We start from the raw sequence: 27,560 nt of genomic DNA on the forward strand, positions 1-27,560 counted from the left end.
AAAGTTTGATTTTTGGATTTGTTTATTGTCACGTGTACTGAGGTACAGAAAGTATTTTTCTGCGAGCAGATCATTTTGGACATGAAATTAAAATAATAAGAAAATACACAATAGGGCAACACAAGGTACACAATGTAAATACATAGACACTGGCATCGGGTGAAGCATACAGGAGTGTAGTACTAATGAGGTCAGTCCATAAGAGGGTCATTTAGGAGTCTGGTAACAGCGGGGAAGAAGCTGTTTGTGAATCTGTTTGTGGGTGTTCTGAGACTTTTGTATCTCCTGCCTGATGGAAGAAATTGGGAGAGTGAGTAAGGGTGGGAGGGGTCTTTGATTATGCTGCCTGCTTTCCCCAGGCAGCGGGGGGTGTAGATGGAGTCAATGGATGGGAAGCAGGTTTGTTTGATGGACTGGGCTGTGTTCACAACTCTCTGAAGTTTCTTGCGGTCTTGGGCTGAGCATTTGCCATACCAGGCTGTGATGCAGCCAGATAGGATGTTTTTTTGGGGGCATCTGTGAAAGTTGGTCAGAGTTAATGTGGACAAATTCATGTTTTGCAAGCAGGCTAAAGAGTATGTATGCAAAATGTTAGCCTGTCTGCACTTTTCAAATGTTTTTAGACCAAAAATATACTGAATTAGCATCCATGATCAATTGTTTCCTTGCAGAACCCTCCTAACTTCCTGCGAGCCTCAGCACTGTCAGAGCACGTCAGCCCCGTTGTGGTCATCCCTGTCGAGTCCACCTCTCCAGACAGCGAGCCAGTTGTGGAGACGGACGATCTGGTCGAGATGAACTCCTCATCTCAGCAGGTATGGAATGTGGAGTTTAATGAAGAATGGTGTAGCTGTGCAAGCTTTGCTGTAGTTCACTTGACATTGTGGTTCTCAGTCAACTTTAGCACGCAGCCAAGATGTACTTCTAACTTGTCTCCTTTGGCCGATTTGAGGGGCTCCATTGAGTGGCTCGGAGGCTAACCTTTTCAAGAGGAGGAGGGAGAATATTGGAGAGGCAACATGGAACAAAACTGTTGCAATGCAATCACATCTGCAGGAAGGGAAGCAGCTAGACCCGATTCAGTTTGCCTGAGCTTTTTGATGACCCCATTCATCAAATCCCATTGTGAGAGAGAAATTGATTTTGCATTTTATTTCTTGAATTACACCTGTGGGAGGGAGGGTGTAAGATTTGTCCTTGGTCTGCATCAGTGCATCTGGTAGGTGCGATAGGTAATGCCAAAGATTGTCCCCCGGCTTCCCCATCACTTCCTGAAATCAGTGAAATCGCCACTCAATATCTTCCTGTTCAGTGAGCAGCCCTCCCTTGTGCCCAAGATCGATATGTTCTTTTCCTAACATCAGTGGATGAAACAGATCTATTTATGAACTGGAATCAGACTGGTTACTTTCCGTGGAACTCTTTCCACTGTGTCTATCTGCATGTCAAGCTAGGATGGCCGACACGATGGGCGGCACGGTGGCGTAGTGGTTAGCACTGCTGCCTCACGGTGCCGAGGACCCAGGTTCGATCCCAGCCCCGGGTCACTGTCTGTGTGGAATTTGCACATTCTCCCCATGTCTGCGTGGGTCTCACCCTCACAACCCAAAAATGAGCAGGGTAGGTGGATTGGCCACGCTAAATTGTCCCTTAATTGGAGAAAAACAAAAAATGTGTACTCCTAAATTTATTTATTGTTTAAAAAGGATGGCTGACACAATTCACTGCAGAATTAGCCTCTCCTTTGATCGATAAAATGACAGCATTATGCTCTGACTGGTGGAATGCCCACAGTGGCTGATCTACTTCTGAAGTAGTCAGGTAAATTGGCTCTTCAGCTGACCACTGATAACATGCTGATTTTTTTGTGGACAGAGACAGTTAAGACGATGAGCTTTCATAAGATGTGGAAAACATGTAACGTGCTTTAAGCATAGAGACAGGGAAATGTGGGAGGGGAGGACAGGACAAAAAAATAAGGTCTGTGATGGGGTGGGAAACAGGAGTGATTTAAATGAAAAAAGAGGTAATGGTGCAAGGCAAAAGGAGATGATTCTGGGACAAATTGAAAAACAAAAGACGTGTCTAGACGAGGTGTAAATGGGAACAAACAGAATCATCATATACAACAGCAGCTCAGAAAATGGAGGCTGAGATTTTTCTTTGAAAATGTTAATTTAATGCCTTTAGCCTCCTGAAGTCAACATTGAATTTGATCATTTCATTTCCAAATCCTTCTCCTCGGCTACTTCTCTTAAGTGGACATCTTTAAAATTGAACCACCATTTAAAAATAAAATGTATGCCTTGCTCTCGACATCCAGCTTATGCAGGGTTAATTTACAAGACCTTTTTCTTAAGATCAGCTGCAGGGTTCTTATTGCACTACTGGTGACTTTACAATGTCTAAAAAAAAGTGGGGGGAGGGGGGAGAAGATCTTGAGTAATTCATGGCATGTTGATTGACCAATTCCTGGGGGCTGCCTGTGGTGAAAGTGATTATTTATGCGAGTTGCTGTACCTATAAGACATATGGAAAGCCTCAGGGGCCAGGCAGTTGTAAACCCGGTTGTCAATTTTTTCCATGCTGTGTTGGTAGCCTACCTTTCGACAATGAATGAAATGTGGTCTACTCAGTCGTAAAGGTGGGTCCAGTTTGGGCCCTTAATTTCCCCCTCCCCTCCACTACCCCTGAGCCTTATTGGGGCTGGTTTTCTTTCCCTTGGATGTCAAAGTGTCAGAGTAAATCTGAGGGTTGTGCAAAGAGAAGGTCCGTTAGCTTGACAGTATCAAGCCTGAAATTGTGCTTTTGACTCTGGTGTCTGTATGCTATAATTTGACTATTTTGTTTTTTGCTTGAGCAGTGTAATGCGGTGCCTAATTTCATTGTGAAAACTACTCCTTTCATTCTTATATTTTATACAAGGTAAACTAGAATTTGGATGTGATAGTTTATCATCCTAAAGGTATCCAATAATGCAAAGGAAATCCGGGGTAATTTTTGATCACCGAGTTGCACATGTTTTACTAGACATTGGGTAGTTTGTACTGGGGATGCATCAGCTTGTGGCTTGTAATAGGGAAGGTGATGGCTTCGGACAGATATTGAATTTGTATTGAGGACTGTTGCAGAAGTTGGATTAGAATACACAGAAGTGAAACTTTGACAAAGTTAAATGTTGAGTTCGGAGAAAGATCTATCAGGTGAATAGCTGTAATAGGGAAAGTTTTTCTTCCCTTTTCTTTAATGGGATTTATGGTGAATGTTGAACAGAATCTGCAGTCAAAAAGAGACTTGTGAAATTGTGAACAATATACATTTTTTCTCTTTGAATCTTTTATCATCGTGCAGAAGAGAGGATTAATGTATAGGAGAGGCATTGCGACAGAGAGGTGAAAATGTTACCATGGTGATAATTGCCTTCTATCTGAATAGCTTTATGCACTGAAGAGGTTTGAAGGATTATTAGCTGCAGCCATTAATGGAGCTGTGCTTTCATCTGGAACGGGTCTGGAATCTTTAGTATTCTGTACAGAGCTACTCCAGGAGGGCTTTGTGGAACTCGTGCAGCTGAGTCGTGACTGCAGAAGATTGCATCTTCATTTCACGAGAGTAGCTGCCACGGTTCCATTTCTATGGAAAGTAAACATTCCTGAGCAGTTCCAGCCTCTGAATAAAAATGCTGTCTCTCTCACTGCTCTCCACATCAGTTATTAGATTGACCTTAGACTGCATGGATAGATTACAGCAATGCCAGCATTGAAATGATGATTGCGAAATCCAGATGCAGCACCTTGCTGTCATACTATCTCGTGTGCGTGCTCACATGGTTGGCGGCACAATGCAATCCCACAATCTTTATTTTGGCCGTTTCAAGTGTATTTTTGTTTGCTAGCCAAGATCCAGTTTTTCACCTTCGGAGGGTATCTGTCTTCAGCTGCAAGAATGCCCTTCTCATCATTGCTTCAGCTGTTTCAGCCCAATTCTCTGACATTCCCTCCCTAAACCCATCCACCTCTCTCACCCCTATTAAGATGCTTCTTAAAGATAACCTCTTTGACAAAGATTTACATCACTTATCTTTGTATCTTCTTGTATGCTCTGGTGTTAAATTTTATTTGACACACCTGTGAAGTACCTTGGGGCATTTTTTACTCTGTTAAAGGGATTATTTAAATGCAAGTTGTTGGGGTGATAACTCTAGGTTGACGACCAACATTCTCTTGCATGATCATTATTATTGTTTGCCATCATCTGCTTTTCATATTTTTTATATACATGCTCCCTTTGAATTGTTGCTTCCAAAGTAATATCAGGATTTTTAGAACACCGTCACCAAACATCAAGCCTTCATTACTAAGAATGTCACTATCCTAATATTGCCTGGAGATAATCCCTCGTAGTCTCCAACATAATAGTCACCCAGCAGCACACAGCCTGCCTACTTCCAAAATCCACAAACTGGACTGCCTTTTAGATCCATGGTTTCAGCATGTTCTTCCTGCACAGAACTTAGCTCAACTTTTATTTCTCTCCTTGTCGTGTTTCTTCCCATCTACATCTGCGACCTCAGCCTCGTTGATAGCTTCTGGTTTCCTAGCCCTAACCGTCTCTTCGTCTCCAATCCCTCTACACCTTTATCCTCCATCAGGCCAGCCTGAGGGCCTCCTTTTCCTTATTCAGACATCCAACCAATCTCTATCCATTACTCGTCTCCTCTGTTTAGCTGAATTTATTTTCTCCTTCAACAACTTCTCCTTTGATTCCACTCACTTTCTCTAAACCGAGCCTTGCAGACAGCCGTAAATGCCTTGGTTCAATTCCCAGCTTTCTGATCATGAACATTGTAGCAGAAGAGGTGCTTTTATTGGTCTAAATGCCCCTAAGCCAGAGAAAGAATTGAATGCTGTCTGGGCTCCAGCTCCAGAATTTAAAAAAATTCACAGCATGTGGGTGACGCTGGCTAGTCTAGCATTTATTGCCCATCCCTAACTGACTGGGAAAAGCTGTTGGTGAGCCACCGCCATGAAGTGCTGCAGTCCATTTGGTGTAGGTATGCCCACTGTGCTGTTAGGGAGGGGAGTTCCAGGATTTTGACACCGAGACAGTGAAGGAACGACGACAATACAGTCAGAATAGTGAGGGCTTGGAGGAGAACTTGCAACTGGTGGGATTTCCAGGTATCTGCTGCCCTTGCCCTTGCGAGGTGCTGGAGAATGTGGATTTGCAAGATGCCGTCAAAGGAGCCTTGGTGAGTTGCTGTAGTGCATCTTATAGATGGTACTGCTGCCACTGTGCATTGGTGGTGGAAGGATTCAATGTTGAATATGGTGGATGGGGTGCCAGTCAAGCGGGCTGCTTTGTCCTGGGTGGTTTTGAGCTTCTTGAGTTTTGTTAGAGCTGCACTCACCCAGGCAAATGGAGAATATTCCATCAGACTCTTGGCTTGTGCCTTGTAGATGGTGGACACGCTTTGGCGAGTTATTTGCCACAGAATTCCAGCCTGTGACCTGCCCTTGTAGCAACAGTATTTATATGACTGGTCCAGTTCAATTTCTGGTCATTTGTACCCCCTGCATGCTGATGGATGTTGGCCATTACAGTCCATCCCTCCCAGCGATCTATTACGGTCCCGTTAAAGTAAACGGCAATTTAAATTGCCTGACACTTCCGTTGGTGGCAGACATACCATGGAGGAGCAATAAAATCCTGGCCGCAGTTACAGTTCCTGCTTCAACCATGGCCCTTTTAGAAAGTATGTTTGTGAATGCATATGATTAGGTTTAAGTGTGATGCCCTCGAGGTTGAGCACGATTACTGACATTTTGTGTTTGGGCTTAGCCAAGAGACTGGTTACTTGGTTGAGTGACTGGAGCCTTGACTGTACTCCAGAATGAGTCAGCAGCCTTACCCAAAGGGTGGAAGCATTTTGGGGAGTGGTATTGCTAAGAATTTCCTTTGTTTTCTTCACCCCAACTTCCCAACCTCACCTTTTCTCTCCGAGGATTACCAACATGATACACAAGTCTTCAGATTTCAAATTCTGGGTCAGTCAGAAGCTAGGAGCTTAATCGCCTCCCTCCCATCCTTTGGCTTGTCCTGTGTGCTTTGCAGCAGTTGGAGTGGTGAGGTGACTTTGCATCTGTGAACTGCACACAGACTGAAAACCTGCAAACTATATACCAGCCATGGTTACTTTTAAGCACATTTCACCCTCTTCCTTGCAGAATTTATTTGATAATAAATTTGATGACCTCTTTGGAAGTCCTGGGCCCACCCATCCATTCAACTTTAACAGCCAGAATGGAATGTCCAAGGATGAAAGGTAAGGAATATGAATCTCATGAAAACTTGGGGCTTGATGTGGTAGCTCCTGTGTGTTTCCTGAGTAGTGACGGTAAGCCTCAAATGGTGAGTCTTCCTGTTCTGTATATTCCTGTCATGCAGAGGCAAGTGAATGGCAATGTGGGGGGGGGGGGGGGTCCGTTTTCAGCGGGTGAGCATGGCGGATGGGGCAGAGAATTGTGGGGAGTCCCAAAACGGCTTTTACGCGAGCGGGATTTCCTCACTCGATTGTCCCCACTAGTGACGTAATGGAGTTCTCGCCATGCAATGACAGGAATTCTATTTGAAGACATTTTAATACAATGAATGGGTTTTCCCATTGTAACATCCTGCTGGGGCGGGCGAGCTGAGACTGTTGGTGTGCGGGCTCATTCAGACCCTCCCCTTCAGTGCGACATTGCCAGACCCGTCCCTTCACCCTTTTTCTTTTGTCCAATTGTTTAAAAAATATGGTGGTAAAGTCGGCAGTGCAGCCGACAGGCTACACTCCACTTTTCCCGCCTGAGTTCTCACAGACAAAAAGCAATGTTGCAGAATGAATTCTAGGCTTTAACCCAAGGTATTTAATTTTCATATCTCAATCAAAATGAAGCTAAAAGAACAGATGACGTGCTACCAACCTGTGCAGGTGGAACAATATCCTGTTTTAGGTCAAATTCATGTGGTTGAGTTTTACTCTTATTCTGTTCACTGAACAATTATCTCAGTAACCTGCATCCAGTCAAATGTCCAATGGGCAGCTCTCCAATAAAAATAGTAGCAAAGACTCGAGATGTGAGAGTTCGGAAGCCTGTTGGTGTCTTTCTTGACAATCGGATGCCCAGTTCAATACAAATCAGTAAGTTCTGCAAACAGGTCTGAAGTATTTTAAGGATTGAAAGTCACCGCATTAGCTTTGCTTCTGTTTTACTCCCTTGGATCAATATCAAATCTCTAAACGTGGTTGAATGGACCTCTGCCACCTGAATCCTGATTCCAGTAGAGATGATTTCTTCTTGGTGCTCATAGTTATGATGACCGAATGTGCACTTAACAACAAAAGTGAGGCTAGAGTTCACCACTAATGATCAGTCTGTGCACTAATGCAGTGACCTCTGTGAATTTAAGCAGCAATTAGAACATGATATCCGGAATCCTTCCAGGATTGAATCAATACGCATTGTTGTCCAGATCAGACCTTCCATTGATTGTTCTTTTAATATAAATTTAGAGTACCCCTTTCATTTTTTTTCCAATTAAGGGGCAATTTAACGTGCTATTTAGCCACCTATCCTGCACATCTTTGGGTTGTGTGGGGTGAGACCCACGCAGACGCCGGGAGAATGTGCAAACTCCACACGGACAGTGACCCGGAGCCGGGATCGAACTCGGGTCCTCGGTGCCGTGAGGCAGCAGTGCTAACCACTGTGCCACCAAGTCGCCCCTAGACCTCCCATTGATTAGTTGTAGAATGGGGCAGTCATTCCAAAGATTCATTGTTCATTCTTGAACCTGTTGTTCATTTTTGGGAGATTTTAGTGTTGACCTGCACCATTCTGCTGTATCCCCATTCTGCTGTAAACTCCTTGTTCATTAGTTTTTTTTTTTTAAATTTAGAGTACCCAATTATTTTTTTTTCCAATTGAGGGGCAATTTTGTGTGGCCAATCCACCTAACCTGCACATCTTTGGGTTGTGGGGTGAAACCCACGCAGACATGGGGAGAATGTGCAAACTCCACACGGACAGTGACCCAGGGCCGGGATATGAACCCATCCTTGTTCATTAGTACATGATGATCCTGAAATGGGTGGCACAGCAGCACAGTGGTTGCACTGTTGCTTCACAGCGCCAGGGTCGCGGGTTCGATTCCGGGCCTGGGTCACTGTCTGTGCGGAGTCTGCACATTCTCCTTGTGTCTGCGTGGGTTTCCTCCTGGTGTTCCGGTTTCCTCCCACAAGTCCCGAAAGATGTGCTGATGGGTGAATTGGACATTCTGAATGCTCCCTCAGTGTACCCGAACAGGTGGCATAGTGTGGCGACTAGGGGATTTTCACAGTAACTTCATTCCACTGTTAATGTAAGCCTACTTGTGACAATAATAAAGATTATTATTAAATGTGGTGGTAAAATGTTTCAGAACAGAAATTTTCACCAGAAACCTGCAATGTTTCCCATTGTTATTACACTGATCGTTGCTGATCCTATTTTATTGATGTCGTTTTCAACTGGTTCACGGTGAAGGGTTCAGTGTTAGCTAGATTCTGGAAAGATACTCCGACTGAATGGCCAGGAGTAATAAAGCCATTACTTGAATACAAACATCCAGGAACTTATTAAATCGTGGGTTCTGAACCACACTGGAAAAGGTTGCAATCACCACAGTCAATCTCAGGTTAGACACAGTGACACAACCAAACAAATGGGCATGGCTACAATTGGCATTGACTCCATTATTGCTCTTTGTGTAACTGTTTTTCTTCTGTCCTGTCACTTTAGTTTTAACCCTCGTACAAACAGGAAGTAGCTTGAATGAACGATATGGATTGGCCTACTAAGATACCCAGTATATTGCCAATCCATAGTCCCCATTATTTTGTGCAAACCATTGAAAAGCATTCCGTGTATAAATCTTCTGATGCATTGACAATCTTCACCTTTTCCATGTGCATTCTGATTTTGTCCCGACAAATTTCTGCCCTCCTTTCTCTTTAACACCACCAAACCCGTCTCTAGCCAACACTTGCTGTAATCCACCTATTTTTAAATCACAATGCAAGTTCTCACCCATTATTTGCTCCTCTGTTCTTGTGGCATCTTTGTCACTTTGTATTTCTTTATTGGTCAGAATGTAGCATGTACACATATCGTATCAAAGCTCCAAAACCTAGGACCTGGCTCCTCACTCTGCAACTGGATCCTCGACCTTCTGACCCATAGACCACAATCAGTAAGGATAAACAACAACACCCCCTCCACGATACCGGGGCCCTGCAAGGCTGCGTACTTAGCCCCCTACAATACTCGCTATATACACACGACTGCATGGCGTCAACTCCATCTACAGGTTTGCTGACGACACAACTGTAGTGGGTCGGATCTCGAACAACGATGAGTCAGAATACAGGAGGGCGATAGAGAATCTAGTGGAGTGGTGTAACGACAACAATCTCTCCCTCAATGCCAGCAAAACGAAAGAGCTGGTCATTGACCTCAGGAAGCAAAGTATCGTACACACCCCTGTCTGCATCAATGGGGCCGAGGTGGAGATGGTTGACAGCTTCAAATTTTGAGGTGTGCACATCACCCAAAATCTGTCCTGGTCCACCCACGTCGACGCTACGACCAAGAAAGCACAACAGCGCCTGTACTTCCTCAGGAAAGTAAGGAAATTCTGCATGTCCACATTGACTCTTTCCAACTTTTACAGATGCACCATAGAAAGCATCCTATCTGATTACAGCCTGGTATGGCAACTGCTCAGCCCAAGACTGTAAGAAACTACAGAGAGTTGTGAACACAGCCCAGCCCATCACATGAGCCTGCCTCCCATCCATTGACTCTGTCTACACCACCTGCTGCCATCGGAAAGCAGGCAGCATAATCAAAGACCCCAGCTTGCTAACTCTTCCAGCTTCTTCAATTGGGCAGGAGATTCAAAAGTCTGAGAACACGCACAAACAGACTCAAAAACAGCTTTTTCCCTGCTGTTACCAGACTCCTAAACGACCCTCTTATGAACTGATCTGATCTCTTCACACATCTTCTCTACTGAGTGGTACTTCACTCCTGTATGCTTCACCCGGTGCCTGTGTCTATGTATTTACATTGTATATTTTATGATTGCCCTATGCATTTTCTTTTCACGTACGGAATGACCTGTCTGAACTGTACACAGAACAATACTTTTCACTGTACCTCGGTACGCGTGACAATAGACAAATCCAAATCCAAACTATGCCTTGTGAGTTTGTAACCTCCGCTTTATTTCAGATTTCCAGCTTCCGCAGTATTTTGCTTTTGTCACGTAACAAAATATGTCTTGCCTCCTGACGCTGCAAATTTAATGCACAGAACACCTGGATTAATGGCTTTTTCAACATTGTATTTTGTTGCTGAATCTGCCACTGGGCGGTGGAATAAAGTCCCATACGCACAGCACAAACTAAATATCATAATAGTGAGTTACCTCTTTAAAATCAAAGACCTGCAACCGTCACGTTTTCAGCAAGTGAAATCTTTGTGCAGCAAACTGCAGGTTTATTTGACTTCATCTAATTTTTAAGCTCAAAACAGAAACATTGAAGTTCATTGAAATCTGGTCTGCAGTATCAACACCTGCTTGAGCGCTCTGCACTGAGACAGACCAGGAAGGTCCTGGTTCAATCCCCAATCTATACCAAGTTAAATAATTCCACCTGAGGTGGAAATTGCCAATGATCTTGTTGCCCTTGGTTAGAGGGGGATAGATAATCCAACCAGGCTGCAGCTCCTGACTGCTGTACAATTACAGTGGCTGCTACTGGAAGTTGTGATTGACAAGTACAGTTCAGTTAAGCGGCCTTTAACATTACTGTCCAAGTTGACACATGAAAAATGGCGAGGACACAATGGATAGTTGGTGCCAGTTGTCCTTCACTCTGCACGTCCGCTGTCAGAGGGGACAGAGGTGAAAGGCCTAATTAAAAGTTAATTTGAGAAATCGCTAAATCTGATGTGACAAACCAGTTGCCCTGAAGTAGACTTCAGGGATGCTGATTACCCTCCGTATTAATTCATCAACTGGCTTCCCAATTAGTATCTATTAGTCCACAGTGGATTTCAGCCATTGTTATATACTTATAGCTTGGATTTGTTTGTTCCCAGGGATCAGTTGATTGAACAACTCTACAGGGAGATTGCATCACTGAAGGAAGAAATGGCGAGTATTAAACTAGAGGTAGGCTGCCTATTTACCATTCACTCATGGATCTGTACCCTAGAATCAAGAGAACTGGCTCATTTGACATTTAGCCAACTGTTGCTACTTTTTGAGTGTGATCTACCGGCTGTGCTGCACTCAAACAGGAACGCGACGCTGTCAGTAGATGCCAGGTGATGCCCTCCGTGGGCTTTCCAACAGCCATTATGCCTCGTGAGATCTACCCAAATCTCACAGTGTTGCGATCAAGATCCCACCCACAATGGGCGGGACCAAGCCTCTCTCGCCGAGGCGTACTGATCTGAGATCTATCGGGCACCAGACTCCCAACGGATGCCCCAGCACGGCGCTGTTCAGTACTGGTCCACACAAACATGGACCAGGCAGGAAGGCACCCGCGGGGGGTGGGTGGGGAGGGGCTCCCAGGCCATCGGAGGTCCCTAGATGGTCAGGAGCAGGGTGGCCCCCTGGCTCTCCCCCTTGAGAACATGGGCACCTTTGCATTGCCAGGCTGACATCCTGGCACTGCCAACGTGTCTGGGTGACACTGCAAAGCCAACAGGAGCACTGCTTATGCCCATGAAAGGAGGGTGGAGGTAGGCATTGAGGTGCAGAGGGGGTACGAAAGGGCCTCTAGAAGGTTGGGGGGGGGTGAATCGTGGGAGTCCCGGAAATGGTGAGGGAGGGGGGGGGTTGCCCGAAAGGGGAGTGGGAAGACCAGAAAAGAGGGGGCCCTCGGTGGCCCCATAGTGGGGTGTCATCACTTGGGTGTAGGGAGTAATGCCCGTGTATGTGGGGGGTAATGCCCGTGTATGTGGGGGGTGACACTGCCCATGGGTGTGGGGGGGACTCCAAGCCCACTTGGAGATTGGGGCACCCTGTTGAACTGGTGACCTGATCTCTGTGGAGCTGGTCTGGCTAGTGAGTTCAGCTCCCCAGTGGTGAAACTAATTCTAAGTGTGGGCTTGACCGGGGAGAAACTCCCCAGGGCCCCAAAAAGTGACCAAGTGTGGTTACATAGCGGTTCGTAGACAGAGCCGGGGAGAAACTCCCAGCAAAACCTACCACAAATGACACTTTTGCGTTAGATCGCACTCTGCGTCCATGGTGTATTTTCCATTTCTTTTTCTTCTTGACCCCTCTTGTAGCCATGGATATGATCAACTGTACTATATTTTTCCAATGCTGCCTCTAGTGTGCATTGCAGTGAGCCTGTCCAATTGTAATTAGAGCAATAGTTTATTTTCCCGCTTATGCACCTTTACCTCTGGATTCCACAGTCCGATTATCTATCCTCCCTCCTCTTCCTCACCCACATGCTGCTCCTTCTGACCTCATCAGATGGACTGGCAGCACGTAGCTCTACCTCTCAATCCTATCGAATATCTGTGTTGGGAAATTGCTTTTCTAACATCCATCACTATTTCTTCCACTTAGACTTTAAAAGTTTTTTTAGAACTCCAGACGATTGTCATTGCATTGAATCAGACTATTAGCAACTTTGAGGTCTCCATAAATACCATTTACTTCCACTGACATAACTTCACTCGGCTCTGTCCCTGACTCATTGCTGCTAGAACTCTCGTTTAAACATTTGTCACTCCCAGACTGGACTATTCCAAAGCTCTTCTGGCTGCCTTCCCTCCTTTTTACTGTGCAAACTCCTTTTCTCTTTATAACTCTGCTGCCCAGAATCCATCTAATAGCATGTCCCACTTATCAAGCACTCTGGTGCTCACTGACCTATTGAGTCCTCCATTTTGAAATCCTTTTCCTTGTATTTCAATCCTTTCACTGTGTTGCCCCATCTCCAGCCCTACAACCCTCTTCCCCTCCACTGCAAGGATTATCATTCACCTCAGTTTTCCCCATCGTTGATGGCTGTCCTTCAATCAAATTCCCACTGAAATTTCCTCAAAACTCTTCACAACTCTCCCTCAGCTCCTTTGGATCCTTGTTAAAACCCTATTCTATGACCAAACATTTAACCACAATCCTAATGCATCTCCTTTTGGCTCAACATTCATTTTTTATCTGTCTGCACTTCTGTGAAGTACTTTGGGATGTTTTTCTGTGTTGTAGGTGCTAGAATAGGTGCAGATTCTTGATGATGTAGGTGCTAGAATAGGTACAGGTTCTTGATAATATAGGTGCTAGAATAGGTGCAGGTTCTTGATGAGACAGGTGCTAGAATAGGTGCAGATTCTTGGTGATATGGGTCCTAGAATAGATGCAGGTTCTTGATAATGAAGTGGCTACTCGGCCTCTTGTCACTAACTGGCTGCTCAGAATATTACCGCTATTTAAAGAAAGTCCAGTTTTTTGCTGTCAACCCAAAATCAATAAACTGCATGTGACAGGGCTCAGCAGTTCAAAGTACTAGTGAGGTCTAAGCACTAGTTATTGACTTAACTTTGGAATTCTTTTCAGTGAATAAGTAATGGCGTTTGCAGTTAATATGCTGGATGGTGCAGATTGATGTTCCAACTGTGGCACTTTCCTTTCAACAACTGCCGTTTAAAATGATCTCTGCCAGCAAACTGTGCTGATCACAGTAAATGATTGTGGCAACATAACACCCGACCCTTTATGGGTTTAGGCTGCTGATTTTGATTAGTGCAAGTCACTGACCATGGCAAGCAGCGATGAATGGAATACCATTCCACTGTGCAGCCGACTACTTATACTTGACTGACGACCAGAACACATGATAACCTGCCAGCAATGTTTAGTGGGCAAGTTGGACGGCTGGTTCATGATGCAGCACGAGGCCAACAGCGCAGGTTGAATTCTCGTACCGGCTGAGGTTATTTATGAAGGCCCCACCTTCCCAACCGTGTCATCTGCCTGAGTTGTGGTGACCCTCTGATTAAATCACCACCAATCAGCTCTCAAAGGGGAGAACAGCGTATGGTCCTCGGACTGTGGTGACATTTACATTTATTTAATGCAGATTAAAAAACTGAGACACATAAAAGCTGCCAAATTTGGCCTTTAGCAAATGAAGTCACCGTCTACTATTATCTTTGAATCTTACACCACAGCAAGAGGCCATTTGACCCACTGTGTCTGTGCTAGTCTTTGAAAGTGTAAGTGAAAGTGTCCTGTAAGTGAAAGTCGCCACATCCCCGAGGACCACAGGCACTTCTCTCCTTTTGAGAGAGAGCTGACTGGTGGTGATTCCACCTGAGGGTGACCACACCTCAGACGAGGGGCAAGGCTGAGATGGCTGGATAACCTCAGCTGGTACGGGAATTGAACCTGTCACTCCGCATCACAAACCAGCTGCCAACTAACTGAGCTAACCAACCCCCAATCGTACCTTTCCCCAGAGCGCTGAGAAGCTTGACTCTTTTAAGCATTTACACAATTCCCTTCTGAAATTTTTATCAAAGGGATTCTCCTTTCAGGCAAAGCATTCAAGATTGCAATACCAATTATTGGGGGAGTGGGATCTCAACTCCATTTTTGCCAGTTACCGTAAATACATCAAATCTTTGCCATTGGAAACAGTTTCTCCTTATTTACTGTTTCAAAACCCCTGATAATTTTGAACACTTGTATTAGTTCTTCCCTTAACCATTTTTGCTCGACGTTGAACAGCCCAACTTCTTTAGTCTCTCCACATAACTTGCACTTTCCTTTCTGGGCATGGAAAACTGCAGCCTGGACTGGACATTACTCAAGTGCAGCTTGACCAGAGACTGTTCCATTTGGATCCTGTTTCTTCTTGCTTGTATTCTCTTTTTTTTGGCTACATTGTTTGGTATTCTGTTGCTTGTTTATTGCTGTTCTCCATGAGCAGGCCATGCCTTCCATCTCATTGCAGCCTGTGGGATCTTGTTTTGGGCAAGTTGATTATTGCATACGCCTGTGGAAAAAATATGATTTAATTGGAATTAATTCTTTGGGAACCATTTTGGAACGTTGTGTGAGATCTGATGAATTGTAACTTAAATGAAAGTTCTCTTTATCCAGACAGCTGTGTTATCAATTTAAGACAGACAAATAGCATACAAGAAGGAATCACTCCATTTACAAGACCAGCACGGATATCCAATATGTGTGGAAGTGAATGGAGATCGCAGAGAGGAATTAATTTGCCTGACAGACTCAATACCTTGATGCCTGGAATGTGTCCTAGTCTGCTCCCTCCATTTTCCTCCACCTGCTGTCAATTCAGCGCTAATTTCAGCTAAATTATAGAAAGTTTTGTGTGAATTGGAACTGTTTGAGGTACAGTAGTTTTAAAACATGAATGAGCTCTGTTGGTTCCTGGAAGCCACTGCAATCAGTCAGGTTGACTTCCTCCCACTACAATGGTGTCATTAGGATTTCAGCACAGCTTTCATACCATGTCTACTTCAGCTGTGGAAAGCCTCCAGCCGTACAATTATAGGGTCTTACTGTCCAAAAATGCAGTCCATGTCTGGAGAAAGCATTTTAAGCCTGAAGGCTAGAAACTATTCTGGAAATAATCAGGGTCAATTATTTTTATGGCTTTCCTCTGTCTACTATTTTAACAGACTCGTGGACCATTCAATATAAGCCACTTGGTGTCTCTGCTAAATAACAAACCGGAATGTCATGCAAATGCACAAGGCAATTGACTGCCATTATTGCCAACAGCTTTATGTGACACTGTGAATACTGATGTTACAGCTTTGACACTGTTGCGGCAATTTGAAATGAAGTGTTGCAAGTGCGAGTTAGCTTTACATTGAGGTTTTTCCCAACGGCGAATACTTAACATGCACCATATGACCCTGGTGACAGCAGTGTGTTGAGAAGTCATGATCATTTTCACTGAGACGGAGTATGCTTCACCTGTGTAAATGCTCTAGTTTCCCAGGAGCAGTACCGATCCTGTCCCAAGTAACATTATCAAGTTGTTTTAGATGTCAGGTGGAAAGTGAAGGTGATGAATGCAAAACAAAAGTGTCTCTGACAGTGATTCCTTATTCATTCCTCTTGCTTTCAACTAGTGTGCCTTTGTGCATGAGTGTCCTCTCTTTCTCTTTCACCCCCACCTCTCTCTCTCTCTCTCTTGTGTTCTTCTGAACTTATTACCCAGTTGTACATCCTCACTATCCTCCCTGAATTATTCCTTTATTGAAGTCCCCTCCTATGTCTCTTACTCTTAACTCATTTCATCCTCAAAGCTGCTGTCCTTTTATTAACGGCAGGCTTCTAAAAACCCTCATTTTACATGAACTAATGGCCATTTACTGATTTATCTCAACAACATATCTTTTACGATGAAAACATCCCACGGCCCTTCACAGGATGGTAACCAGTCAAAAATGGACTTCTTCCCTGCAATTATTTCACCCTGTGGTGCCTTACCCTGCTAGTTTTTCCATATTGGGAATGGGCGAGTTGCAAATCCCACAAAGTGCTTCTTCTTGTTTCAGAGCAAGCGCCTGATCTCCCAGCTGAAGGGTCGAATCAGTGAGTTAGAGGCAGAGCTGGCAGAGCAGAAGCACCTGAAGCAGCAAGCGTTGGATGAGAACGAGTTTCTGAAGGCTGAACTCGAGGAGGTGAAAAAGAAACAAGATGACACCGAGAAAGCCCAGAGGAGTCTCACCGAGATTGAACGTAAGTTCCAAATTTATTGGAGTGGAAAGGGTGTGGGGGGGAGGAAGGAAGAGAGAGAGAACGCTGCAATATTCTTCCTCCTAACAACACCCTCACAAGACACTTTCGAGCCGGGGCCTCTGGCTAATAATTCCCAATCAATGACCTACTTTGTTCTCTACCCCAGTGGTTCCGCAGCTAATTGTAAATACCAACTTTAATGGCAAGTTATAGATGGGAGAATTTTGTTTCTCTTATTTCCCAGGGAAAGCTCAAGCCAATGAACAAAAATACACAAAATTGAAGGAGAAGTACACGGAATTGGTTCAGAACCATGCGGATCTGCTGCGGAAGGCAAGTTGTTTTTGAATGTCAGGATCATGTGCAACAGGGTAAAAATGCACGTTTGTGATGTGGGGAATGGTGCTTCGGTATTGTGGAAGATTACACGAACAGTTGCTTTCAAGTCACATTCGTGACACGTTCCTCGCTGCAAACCCTCAACAGGGTTTATATCGGTCTGTGTGGGCAATAGTGTAAAAACCTCTGGCAGCTTGTGCAGGTCATCTGAACTCCATCCACAGATTGAGTAAATGAAAGAAAGATTTGCATTCATGTAACACCATTTACGACCACCAGATGGCCTAAAGTCACTTACAGCCAATGAAGTACTTGGATTGGATTGGATTTGTTTATTGTCACGTGTACCAAGGTACAGTGAGAAGTATTTTTCTGCGAGCAGCTCAACAGATCATTAAGTACATGGGAAGAAAAGGGAATAAAAGAAAATACATAATAGGGCAACACAAGGTAAAAGAGAGAGGTCAGTAATAATGTTAGTTTTAGAATTACATTTTAAAAGATTAGAACGAGTATAAGTTAAGTAAAAAGTGAATCTGTTGGGGAGAGCTCGCAGAGAGTCGCCTCGCTCCGGCGCCATCTTGCAGAAGATCTTTTGAAGTGTAGTCAATGATGCTCATTGCAATCGGTTTGTATGCAGTAAGTTCCACAATGGTTATGAAATAAGTGACTAGGCCACCTATTTTAGGTGCTGGTTGAGGCCGAAACATTCCAGAATTCCCCGTCTCTTCTTTTCCATAGGATTGTTTATGTCCACCAGCAAGGTTAGGTGGGGCCTCTTTTAAAATCACAAACAAAAGATAGAGGGCTAAACGAAAGATAGAGGGCTGGATTCTCCATTCCGCTGCATCAGATTTCTGGTTCGGCACACCGGCGGGATGCTCTGTTTCGCCGGCTGGTCAATGGGGTTTCCCCATTGTGGGGCAGCTCCATGCCATCGGGAAGCCCCCAGGCTGCAGGCAAAACGGACCATCCCGTCGGCGGCGAATCCAGCCCAAAACGGAGCATCCCAAGGGTGTAGTGTTCTCCCAGTAAGGCCTGACCTGTCACCTAGATTATGTGCTTGAGCCTCTGGAGTGAGACCTGAACGCACAACTTTCTGACTGAGGCAAGAGTGGTGGCAACTGCTAGTTTGGCGAGTCACTGTTTGTGCGGAGTCTGCACATTCTCCCTGTGTGTGCGTGGGTTTCCTCCGGGTGCTACGGTTTCCTCCCACAGTCCAAAGATGTGAGGGTTAGGTGGATTGGCCATGCTAAATTGCCCATAGTGTCCAGAATTGCCCTTAGTGTTGGGTGGGGTTACTGGGGTATGGGGATAGGGTGGAGGTGTTGACCTTGGGTAGGGTGTTCTTTCCAAGAGCCGGTGCAGACTCGATGGGCCGAATGGACTCCTTCTGCACTGTCAATTCCATGATTCTATGGTGCAGGCTGGTAAATCTCTGTGCCGCTGCTGGAATTAGTGCTTGTTTTGATGAGCCGAGGAAATCTGGAAGCGCCTGAGATGGTGCCTGGGTTGACACTCCTGATTCCTTACCCCAGTGAAGTGCAGGTACCAAATACTTTGTTTACCAGCAATGGTCAGCATGGCGTTTAAACTGTCCATGTTTTTTGACATTGAAGCTGCCACATAGTCCTTCTGCCTATAGGTTGCTTTGATGCATGGTTTCCAGCCTTGGCAGCAGAGATGGGAGTTTTGGGAGGGTGAGAGATACTGTTTTGCCGTGTTTTATAGGTCTCTTACAGTGTGTCCCGATTGACACAAGTGCTTTATATGTTAGAATCTCCGTTAGTGTATTTCTTTATTTGTTTCTCTCAGAAACTGAGGATCGATGACGATATGTTTTGGTCTAATAGTGTCAAGTGCAATCTCAACAGGTACACATTCTGAGACGTGCTTTTGCTAATTGATAATTGGATCCATTTTAACCGTTTGAAATCATTATTCTATCTCAAACTACCTCCCCATACCACATCTGGTTAAGGCCTGTGCAGCAAACTACTCATCAACCAGAATTAATTCCTATTTACTTTAATTATAAGGTTTGCAGTATTTCATATTACATCTGTTTTTCATTGAGTTGACAGGGTGTTCCTATTTATTTTTCTTTGCCTCTTTTTTGACCCATTATCCGTTAACATGCACTTCAACTATTTCCACAATCTTTTGTCTATATGTTATATCCTGGCAGTAATGCTCTTTGTTTAAACAAATGATTTCTAACTCTTGCAGCTACCTTGGGAGCCATTGTTCCTGGGCTGGAAGAAAAGTATACACCTATCCCTCTGTCCTCACCCCACCTCTCCTTCGACCAGTTCCGGTGTCACAAACATTGACATTGGACAGAATTATATTATGTTTATTTTAATGAACTGTTGTCCATTTTTTTGGGGGGCCTGTTAAAACATTCAAATGACCTGTACCAATATGTCAGCATTTTATTTTGTTATTTTTAAAAATAAATTTAGAGTACCCAAATCTTTTTTCTTTTCCAATTAAGGGGCAATTTAGCATGGCCAACCCACCTATCCTGCACATCTTTGAGTTGTGGGGCTGAGACCCACACTGACATGGGGCGAATGTGCAAACTCCACGCAGCCAGTGACCGAGAGACGGGATCGAACCCAGGCCCTCGGTGCCTTTTAGGCAGCAGTGCTAACCACTGCACCACCATGTCACCCATGTCAGTTTTTTAAAATTAACTCCATGATGTTTTTAGAAAAGGTTTAAAAGTATATTGTGTTTGTTTCAATCTGTTTGCATGAGATGATAGTATTTGATTTTAACAGGTGGAAAAATATCCTATTACATGAAAGAGGGAGTTAGAACTCTTAACTGTCGAATCCAACAGCTAAATCAAAGCACTGCAACTCTCTATACATGCCAGGTACAACACCAGTGCTCAGCAGACTCATTGATAGATAATATCCACTTGTTATCTCTTTTTTTAAAAAAAGGCAGCTCATGCATCACAGTCCTGTAAGGATTAAGCAGGGGCTACCTGATTGACTTACATTTGTGTTTCTTACAAGGCAAAAACACTTCGCAATTTGTCATGGCATTTTGAGTTAGTGCGCAGTCAATTCCAGCCCCACTTGACCCAGACTCGCAACAAGGGAGAAATTAAGTTTTATTTAAAATATCCGTGGTCCTTGGTTGAGCCCACTAAACTGCTTTTACACATGCAAACAACAAAGAAGGGAATGGTTGGTGGAAAGGGAAAGAAAATATTAATAAAAGGATAAGGATCTTTCCACTGGGATTACAATGTTGTTTTGAAGTTCAGACTTTCGTTTTGGACTTGCTTCCTTCTAGCTTGAGATGGTTTTCTCTGGCAATGTTGTCCACCCTCTCTGCAGACTCAGCATCATTTCAGGTTCACAGCAAAGGATGTGCCAGGCACTCACTGCTTTCAGAACAATACAGCAATTCTTTCACTTCAGCAAACAGGGGAGAGAGCGATCGTTCCTTTCACTTCTAAGGTCGAATCACTTGTGCCTAATTCTCTCAAAGCATCAGCCAGGAACCAATCGCAGACCATTATCAGGCAGAACACTGTATCTGTCCAACCCATTGGTTGCCAGTTAACCAAACATGGTTCCCAAGATCCATTCAGTACCAAAGAGTCTGGCCTCTTCTCTCCATGAACAAACCCTGGGAACACAGTTTCCTGACAAGCAGGCTGTTTCGACATCGCGTCTCTTGATTATGGGTCCACGGGGATAAAGGAAATGAACAGGAAGGACTCTTACAGATTGTATTCTATTAGCCCAGACAGAAGTACTTTTTTAAAAAAAAAGAAAGTAGACTGCTGTGTTTCCAGAAGAAATGCTTTCAGTTGGAAAATTTCAGTTTGCCAAAACTGAATGATGAGCATGATTGGCTTCAGCATTTGAATATGGCTGATTCATCGATGGGGGAGATTCCAGAAAGTCAAAGGAACTATTCCAGAAGCTGTGCGAGCCAATGTAAGGGCTCAGCAATTTGAATATCTCGGTTTAAACTTTCATATTTATCAGACTCACCCCATCATCCGTGAAGAGCTTAACGGCAGCATTTCCTGTTGCCTGTTCTGTTGGCGAGGAAACAGCCTCATGATTACTGAGAATGGGCAATAGCAATTTATATCGGGTTCCTCAAAGAGTATCATGCTCTTGTGTAACTTAGCAAGGTGGAAACACGAGCAGACAGAAGGGAAAGGAATTGAAGGGGTTGGGTGGGGTGGTGGGGTGGGGTTCAGTGCTGTGAGGTGGCTGAAAGGATGGATTTTTTTCAGAAGCTTTTGAAAATAAATAGAGAAGTGGTTTTGGGAGGTAACGCCAGACTGCAGGTGATGTGATGAAAGAAAAACCTGCCTTTTGAAGGTAAAATAGAAAGCATGGGGAGCAAACAATAATCTGGAGTTAGGAGAGGATTTGGACTGGGATTATGAAACTGGAGAGCAGATTATCATTCTGATATGGTAAGGTAAAGCTGTAGAATAGATATTCAAGAATTATCTCATTGTTGCCTATTTGCTGAACTGAAATTAATTCAATGTTATTGCTTCCTGGTTATTTCTGCGGCCGACCAGGAACCTTAGACTCGCCCAGAATAACAGCCCACTCTTTTTTTAAAATATAAATTTACAGTACCCAATTATTTTTTCCAATTAAGAGACCATTTAGCATGGCCAATCCACCTACCTTGCACACCTTTGGGTTGTGGCGGTGAAACCCACGCAGACACGGGGAGAATGTGCAAACTCCACACGGACAGTGACCCAGGGCTGGGATTCGAACCCGGGTCCTCCGCGCTGTAGGCAGCAATGTTAACCACTGTGCCACCGTGCTGCCCTGCCCACTCTTTTCTGATGCTTGGCCTTCGCAATTGGAATAAAGCCCAAACGTCTTGAATCAGCCCTGCCTATCTGTAGTAGAGACAAACCCAGATGTTGTTGAGGAGCCAAGTTTATGAATAATGGTATGCGAGTCTCGCTTCCAGATGTGTATATCTGCCACAGAGGCACTTGTGAACACTGGTGACTGTTGCTAAGGAAACTCAGGGTGGTACGCGGTATGAGAGAGTTCAGTGGTGGAGTCGACAAATGGGGATTATGGAGACATATTCAATCTGTGACTTCGTCGAGGCTCACCATTCATAATGGTAGATTGTTGCAGTTTGGGCTTTTGCCCAACACGTTCCTTTGTTTCCTTAGCGAGCCCGCAGCTTTCAGAAGTGTCTGCTTCAGAACTGAAGCTTCAGAACTGAAACCTTGGCCTGTACCCCAGGCTGTCAATGCCTTATTGTAACCCAGATCTAATAATAAAGAGAACTCTTGGGATGCTCACCTCCGTGTTCTGTCACCTTAGAAGCCAGAACGTGACACATCACTAACCCACTGCAATGCTCACATTAAAAACCACTGGTTTAGTTACAAAGTAAAATGAGCAAAAAGACACAGCAAAACATAAAAACCGAACAAGGACCAACTTTACATAACTGAAATGGTCTGTTTGTTTAAATAAGAAAAGAGTCGAAACTTTTGAACAATTGCCGCAGTGAGTCTTGGCTCAGCTTTTGCCATTCATTATGGAACTGCACATCCTTCTTCCTGAGCATCCCATTGTATGTCACCTACGTACACCATGGTCAGAAGTTACTTTATTCACAAGGTGACTGTTTTTGAGGCAGGTCATTTTGAAACGGCAGCACTTGACGCTTATTTTGACCCTGACGCCAAGGACCCTGGCACAGCTTTTAAAAGCTTTGCACACCTTGGGAATCTCCAAATGCTTAAAGCAGAGCCTGTTTTGTGGCAACTTGAAAACCTCTACTTTGGTTGCTTCTAATTGCAAAGCGTTATTTAGCTTCATGCAAGAACAGCTCTCTTCCCGTTTACCCTTACTGGCAGTTCCTGATTTTAGGATTTTATAAAGGACAAACTTACACAGACACAGGCTTTTAGGCTCAACCTCAAATGTTTGTATTTAGTAAAAAAAAACTGATGCTCTATACAAGAGCTTGAAACTAGTGTAATGATGCCGCACACACTTGGAAGACCAGTTTATTAATAAAAAGCCTCCACGAAAAACCACAGGCAAAACTCTACATTTCTGCCCAAGCCCACTCAGGATTTAGTTGTTGCATTTAAACAATTTTAAAACCTCAGCCCCAATATCCCTCTGATCTGGCTGATACTTGCAACACCCCCCACAGCTGGGCCTTCTGTTCAGAGCTGTAGATCTGTGAATAAGGGTGACTGTTCCTGACTCTCCTGGGTGGTTGCACTTCAAGACTCAGCTGCCTTAGCCTTTTTATTACAAAACTTGATCAAAAATATATCAAAGCATATTTCCTGGAGACATCCTGTTTGGGTGGTCAGTGCTTAGCACCTTCTAATCACTTTTAGCCTGGTCCCTGCCTTAGTCGAGACAAGCCCATTCACCATGATGTTGTTTCCACGGCTGAAACAATGGACCCATTCAGGTGTAATGTCTCTGGCTCTCAATTTGATATGTACGTGATAAAGTCAATTTCTCCTTCACTATTCTCGATGTTTGTTTGTATAAATGCCATTGAAACAAACCTGTTGGACTTTAACCTGGTGTTGTAAAACTTCTTACTGTGTTTGTATAAAGGCTGTTGTTTGGTCATCAGCTCTAATAGGCATCCCAGTTTCTTTGATTGGATTGCCTGTTTGCAACTGTTTTGTCTTTGAGATGGTAATATCCCATTGTCTTGATTTCGGTATCGACATGCCTTGAAGATTAACATCATTTGCTAAATGTCCAGTTGGAAGGGATTCCGATCCTACATTCAACAACGCGTAGAGTCAGGCCTTTCACTAGAGAGCCAATAGTACTTGTGGAAAACCAGTCATCGAACTTCGATAGTGCCGAAGGAGGCCATTCAGCCCATTGAGTCTGCACCAGTCCCGGGTTCTTTATATCAGATTGCCTTACATATCTGTGCTAAATTCACTATGCTAATGCTGCATCACAACAGTAATTACACTTCAAAAAGTACTTCACTGGCTGTAAAGCAATTTGGAACTTTGAGGTCATGAATGATGCTATTGCAAGGCTTTTTTTTATTTTTACACTTGCACCGTTACAAAAGCAGAAAACTGAAAATGCGGGACATCTGAAATAAAAGCAAAAAATGCTGGAACTCTCAGCAGATTTGGCAGCATCTGTGGAGAAAAACAGAGTTACGGTTTCAGGTTAATGATCTTTCATCGGTGCTGGCCATAGACTAGGATAGTGTCATCTTCAATGAAATGTCTTCTAGTTGATTAAAAAAAAAGAAATCTGTGTACACTCCTATTATTATATCCTTGCTGGAATTAACACCTTCAGTGGTATTGATTTTGTTTTGAAAAACAGAATGAGCTCAAATTATGGAAAAAGGGACAACTAGCAAAGCTCTAGATTTCCTTGGGGAGGAGGGGGAAAATACTTCAAACCCGTGGAAAAATAAACTTCACAATTTTAGTCCACATTTCTAACTCTGCCAAGGGCAAACTGGATTCTGCTGTGTTAACCTGAGCTGATTGTTGTATTTTGATAGCACTACATCAAAGTTTATAAGAGATTCGTTCCCAAAGCTTGCAGCATGGCGCTCACCTTGTCAGTAGTCATTTGCTGTAGCCTTGGTAAAAGTACAATTCTTACATCCCATCTCAAGTGTTTTAGATCATTGTGAGAAGGTAGCTGTTTGTTCAGTTCTCCTGTCACAGCCAGGAACCTGGCTAAGGCAGAAGTTGATTAGATCACATCAAAGGGTAGATATTTGCCTGAGGGGTGTAACTATAATGGGCAGCTTGAAGCTCTCTATCTCAGAGATTCACAGAGTGCCAGTGGAGTAAGCTGTTTAACACAACAACAAAAAAATTGTGGTGTTCATTCATGTATTTTTTTTTTTGATACATGTAAATTTGATAGTTTCTGCATCAACCCAACTCTGACCTTTTAGTCTTTCTTCCATAAACAATGGGGAACACAGGTAGTTGCATGTATTCTACCCCCAGTGGCCTATGTAGAAAATAAGGATTCCCTGTTAACCTCTCTGGGTGGGCACCGCAGTGGTTAGCACTGGGACTGTGGCGCTGAGGACCCGGGTTCGAATCCCGGCCCTGGGTCACTGTCCGTATGGAGTTTGCACATTCTCCCATGTCTGCGTGGGTTTCACCCCCACAACCCGCCCCAAAAAAGATGTGCAAGTTAGGTGGATTGGCCACGCTAAATTGGCTTTTAATTGGAAAATAAAATAATTGTGTACTCTGAATTTTTTTTAAAACTATCTCCGGGTAATACAAGATGCCTGGCAGAAGTGAATTACACTCCAAATCATTGGATCATGGAACACATTGGAACACTAAACCCAAGAAAATATGCAACATCAAATCAGAAGATGATGGAGATTTCACCATTTAAAAAGGAGGTAGAGAGAAAACAGGGAATTATAGACCAGTCAGCCTGACATCGGCAGTGGGGAAGAAGCTGAAGACCATTTTAAAAGATTTAACAGCAGAACACTTGGAAAATAGAGGTAGGATCAGACAGAGTCATCATGGCTTTACAAAGGGCAAATCGTGCTTGACTAATCTACAGGAGTTCTTCCAGAATGTAACTAGTAGAATTAATGAGGGTAGCTTTCGACCAAGTCCAGATGAGAGATTAGTGTGTAAAATTAAAGCGCATGGGATTTTGGAAAGTGTTGAGATGTACAGAAAACTATTAGTGGAACAGCTAGTTTCACCTGTTGCTCAAATGTTTGAGATATCTCCCGCTATAAGATTGCTCTTATCAGCAACTGTGTAAATAGGGCCACAGCCATTTTCTCACCATGCAAGCTAGATGCTGAAATTGGGTAATTTAAAAACATCCTGTGGCATAATGGCTGCCCGGATCAGGCCATTTTTGTGCTCTGTATCGTGCAAACACATGACCGGTCCTTCAACACTGAAAAGTACCCTGTCTACCTTTTGATTCGCCCGGAAGGGCAAGATAGCTCAAAAACCCGAGCAACGGGTGAAGCTATTTATTTCACACTGTTACTCTGCAGCAGCATCAGGAGTGAGATTCGCCCCTAACAGGATGCTGCCTTCAAATCAAAAAGACATTCAGCCTATCACACAAATGAGTAATCTATATAAATTTCCGTGCCAATGTGATGCTAGGTAAGTAGTCCTTGAGTCAGCTTGGTGGGGCGGATCATATCAAACAGCATGCCCCAGCCACTGTTTGCAATGGGCAAGGTACGGACCATACCGAACCAGTCCGTGCTTGCATAAACTCAAAACAGTGTCCAACATTAGATGTGATTCCACACCGACGGCACAGTGGTGCAGTGGTTAGCACTGCTGTTTCATGGCGCTGAGGACCAAGGTTCGATCCTGGTCCCACGCCACTGTCTCTGTGCAGTTGAAAAAAATGAAATGAAATGGAAATCGCTTATTGTCACAAGTAGGCTTCAAATGAAGTTACTGTGAAAAGCCCCTACTCGCCACATTCCGGCGCCTGTTCGAGGAGGATGGTACGGGAATTAGAACATAGACCATAGAACAGTACATAGAACAGTACAGCACAGAACAGGCCCTTCGGCCCTCGATGTTGTGCCGAGCATTGTCCGAAACCAAGATCAAGCTATCCCACTCCCTGTCATTCTGGTGTGCTCCATGTGCCTATCCAATAACCGCTTGAAAGTTCCTAAAGTGTATGACTCCACTATCACAGCAGGCAGTCCATTCCACACCCTAACCACTCTCTGAGTAAAGAACCTACCTCGGCCATCCCTCCTATATCTCCCACCCTGAACCTTATAGTTATGCCCCCTTGAAACAGCTACATCCACCTGAGGAAATGGTCTCTGAATGTCCACTCTATCCATCCCCCTCATCATCTTATAAACCTCTATTAAGTCGCCTCTCATCCTCCTCCGCTCCAAAGAGAAAAGCCCTAGCTCCCTCAACCTTTCCTCATAAGACCAATCCTGCAAACCAGGCAGCATCCTGGTAAATCTCCTTTGCACCCTTTCCAATACTTCCACATCCTTCCTATAGTGAGGTGACCAGAACTGCACACAATACTCCAAATGTGGTCTCACCAGGGTCATGTACAGTTGCAGCATAACCCCACGGCACTTAAACTCAAACCCCCTGTTAATAAACGCTAACACACTGTAGGCCTTCTTCATGGCTCTATCCACTTGAGTGGCAACCTTCAGAGAGTGGACATGAATCCCAAGATCTCTCTGTTCCTCCACATTCCTCAGAACCCTGCCGTTGACCCTGTAATCCGCATTCAAATTTTTTCTACCAAAATGAATCACCTCGCACTTATCAGGGTTAAACTCCAACTGCCATTTTTCGGCCCAGCTCTGCATCCTATCAATGTCTC

The 27,560-nt window shown here is 44.1% G+C and overlaps 1 protein-coding gene across 7 annotated transcripts in view; it reads left to right on the plus strand.

Moving 5' to 3' along the window:
- hip1 (huntingtin interacting protein 1) overlaps nt 1–27,560 on the plus strand; it is a 402,236-nt gene that overhangs the window by 299,076 nt on the left and 75,600 nt on the right. For all 7 annotated transcript variants that reach the window (XM_072469314.1, XM_072469320.1, XM_072469315.1 and 4 more), the window contains 5 exons: nt 672–815; nt 6,228–6,325; nt 11,190–11,262; nt 16,659–16,842; nt 17,087–17,175. In XM_072469314.1, the coding sequence (XP_072325415.1) occupies nt 672–815; nt 6,228–6,325; nt 11,190–11,262; nt 16,659–16,842; nt 17,087–17,175 (588 nt within the window). The remainder of the gene's footprint in view (nt 1–671; nt 816–6,227; nt 6,326–11,189; nt 11,263–16,658; nt 16,843–17,086; nt 17,176–27,560) is intronic.

This window comes from Scyliorhinus torazame, chromosome 12 (genome assembly GCF_047496885.1).
Source record: "Scyliorhinus torazame isolate Kashiwa2021f chromosome 12, sScyTor2.1, whole genome shotgun sequence".
Taxonomy (NCBI): Eukaryota; Metazoa; Chordata; class Chondrichthyes; order Carcharhiniformes; family Scyliorhinidae; genus Scyliorhinus; species Scyliorhinus torazame.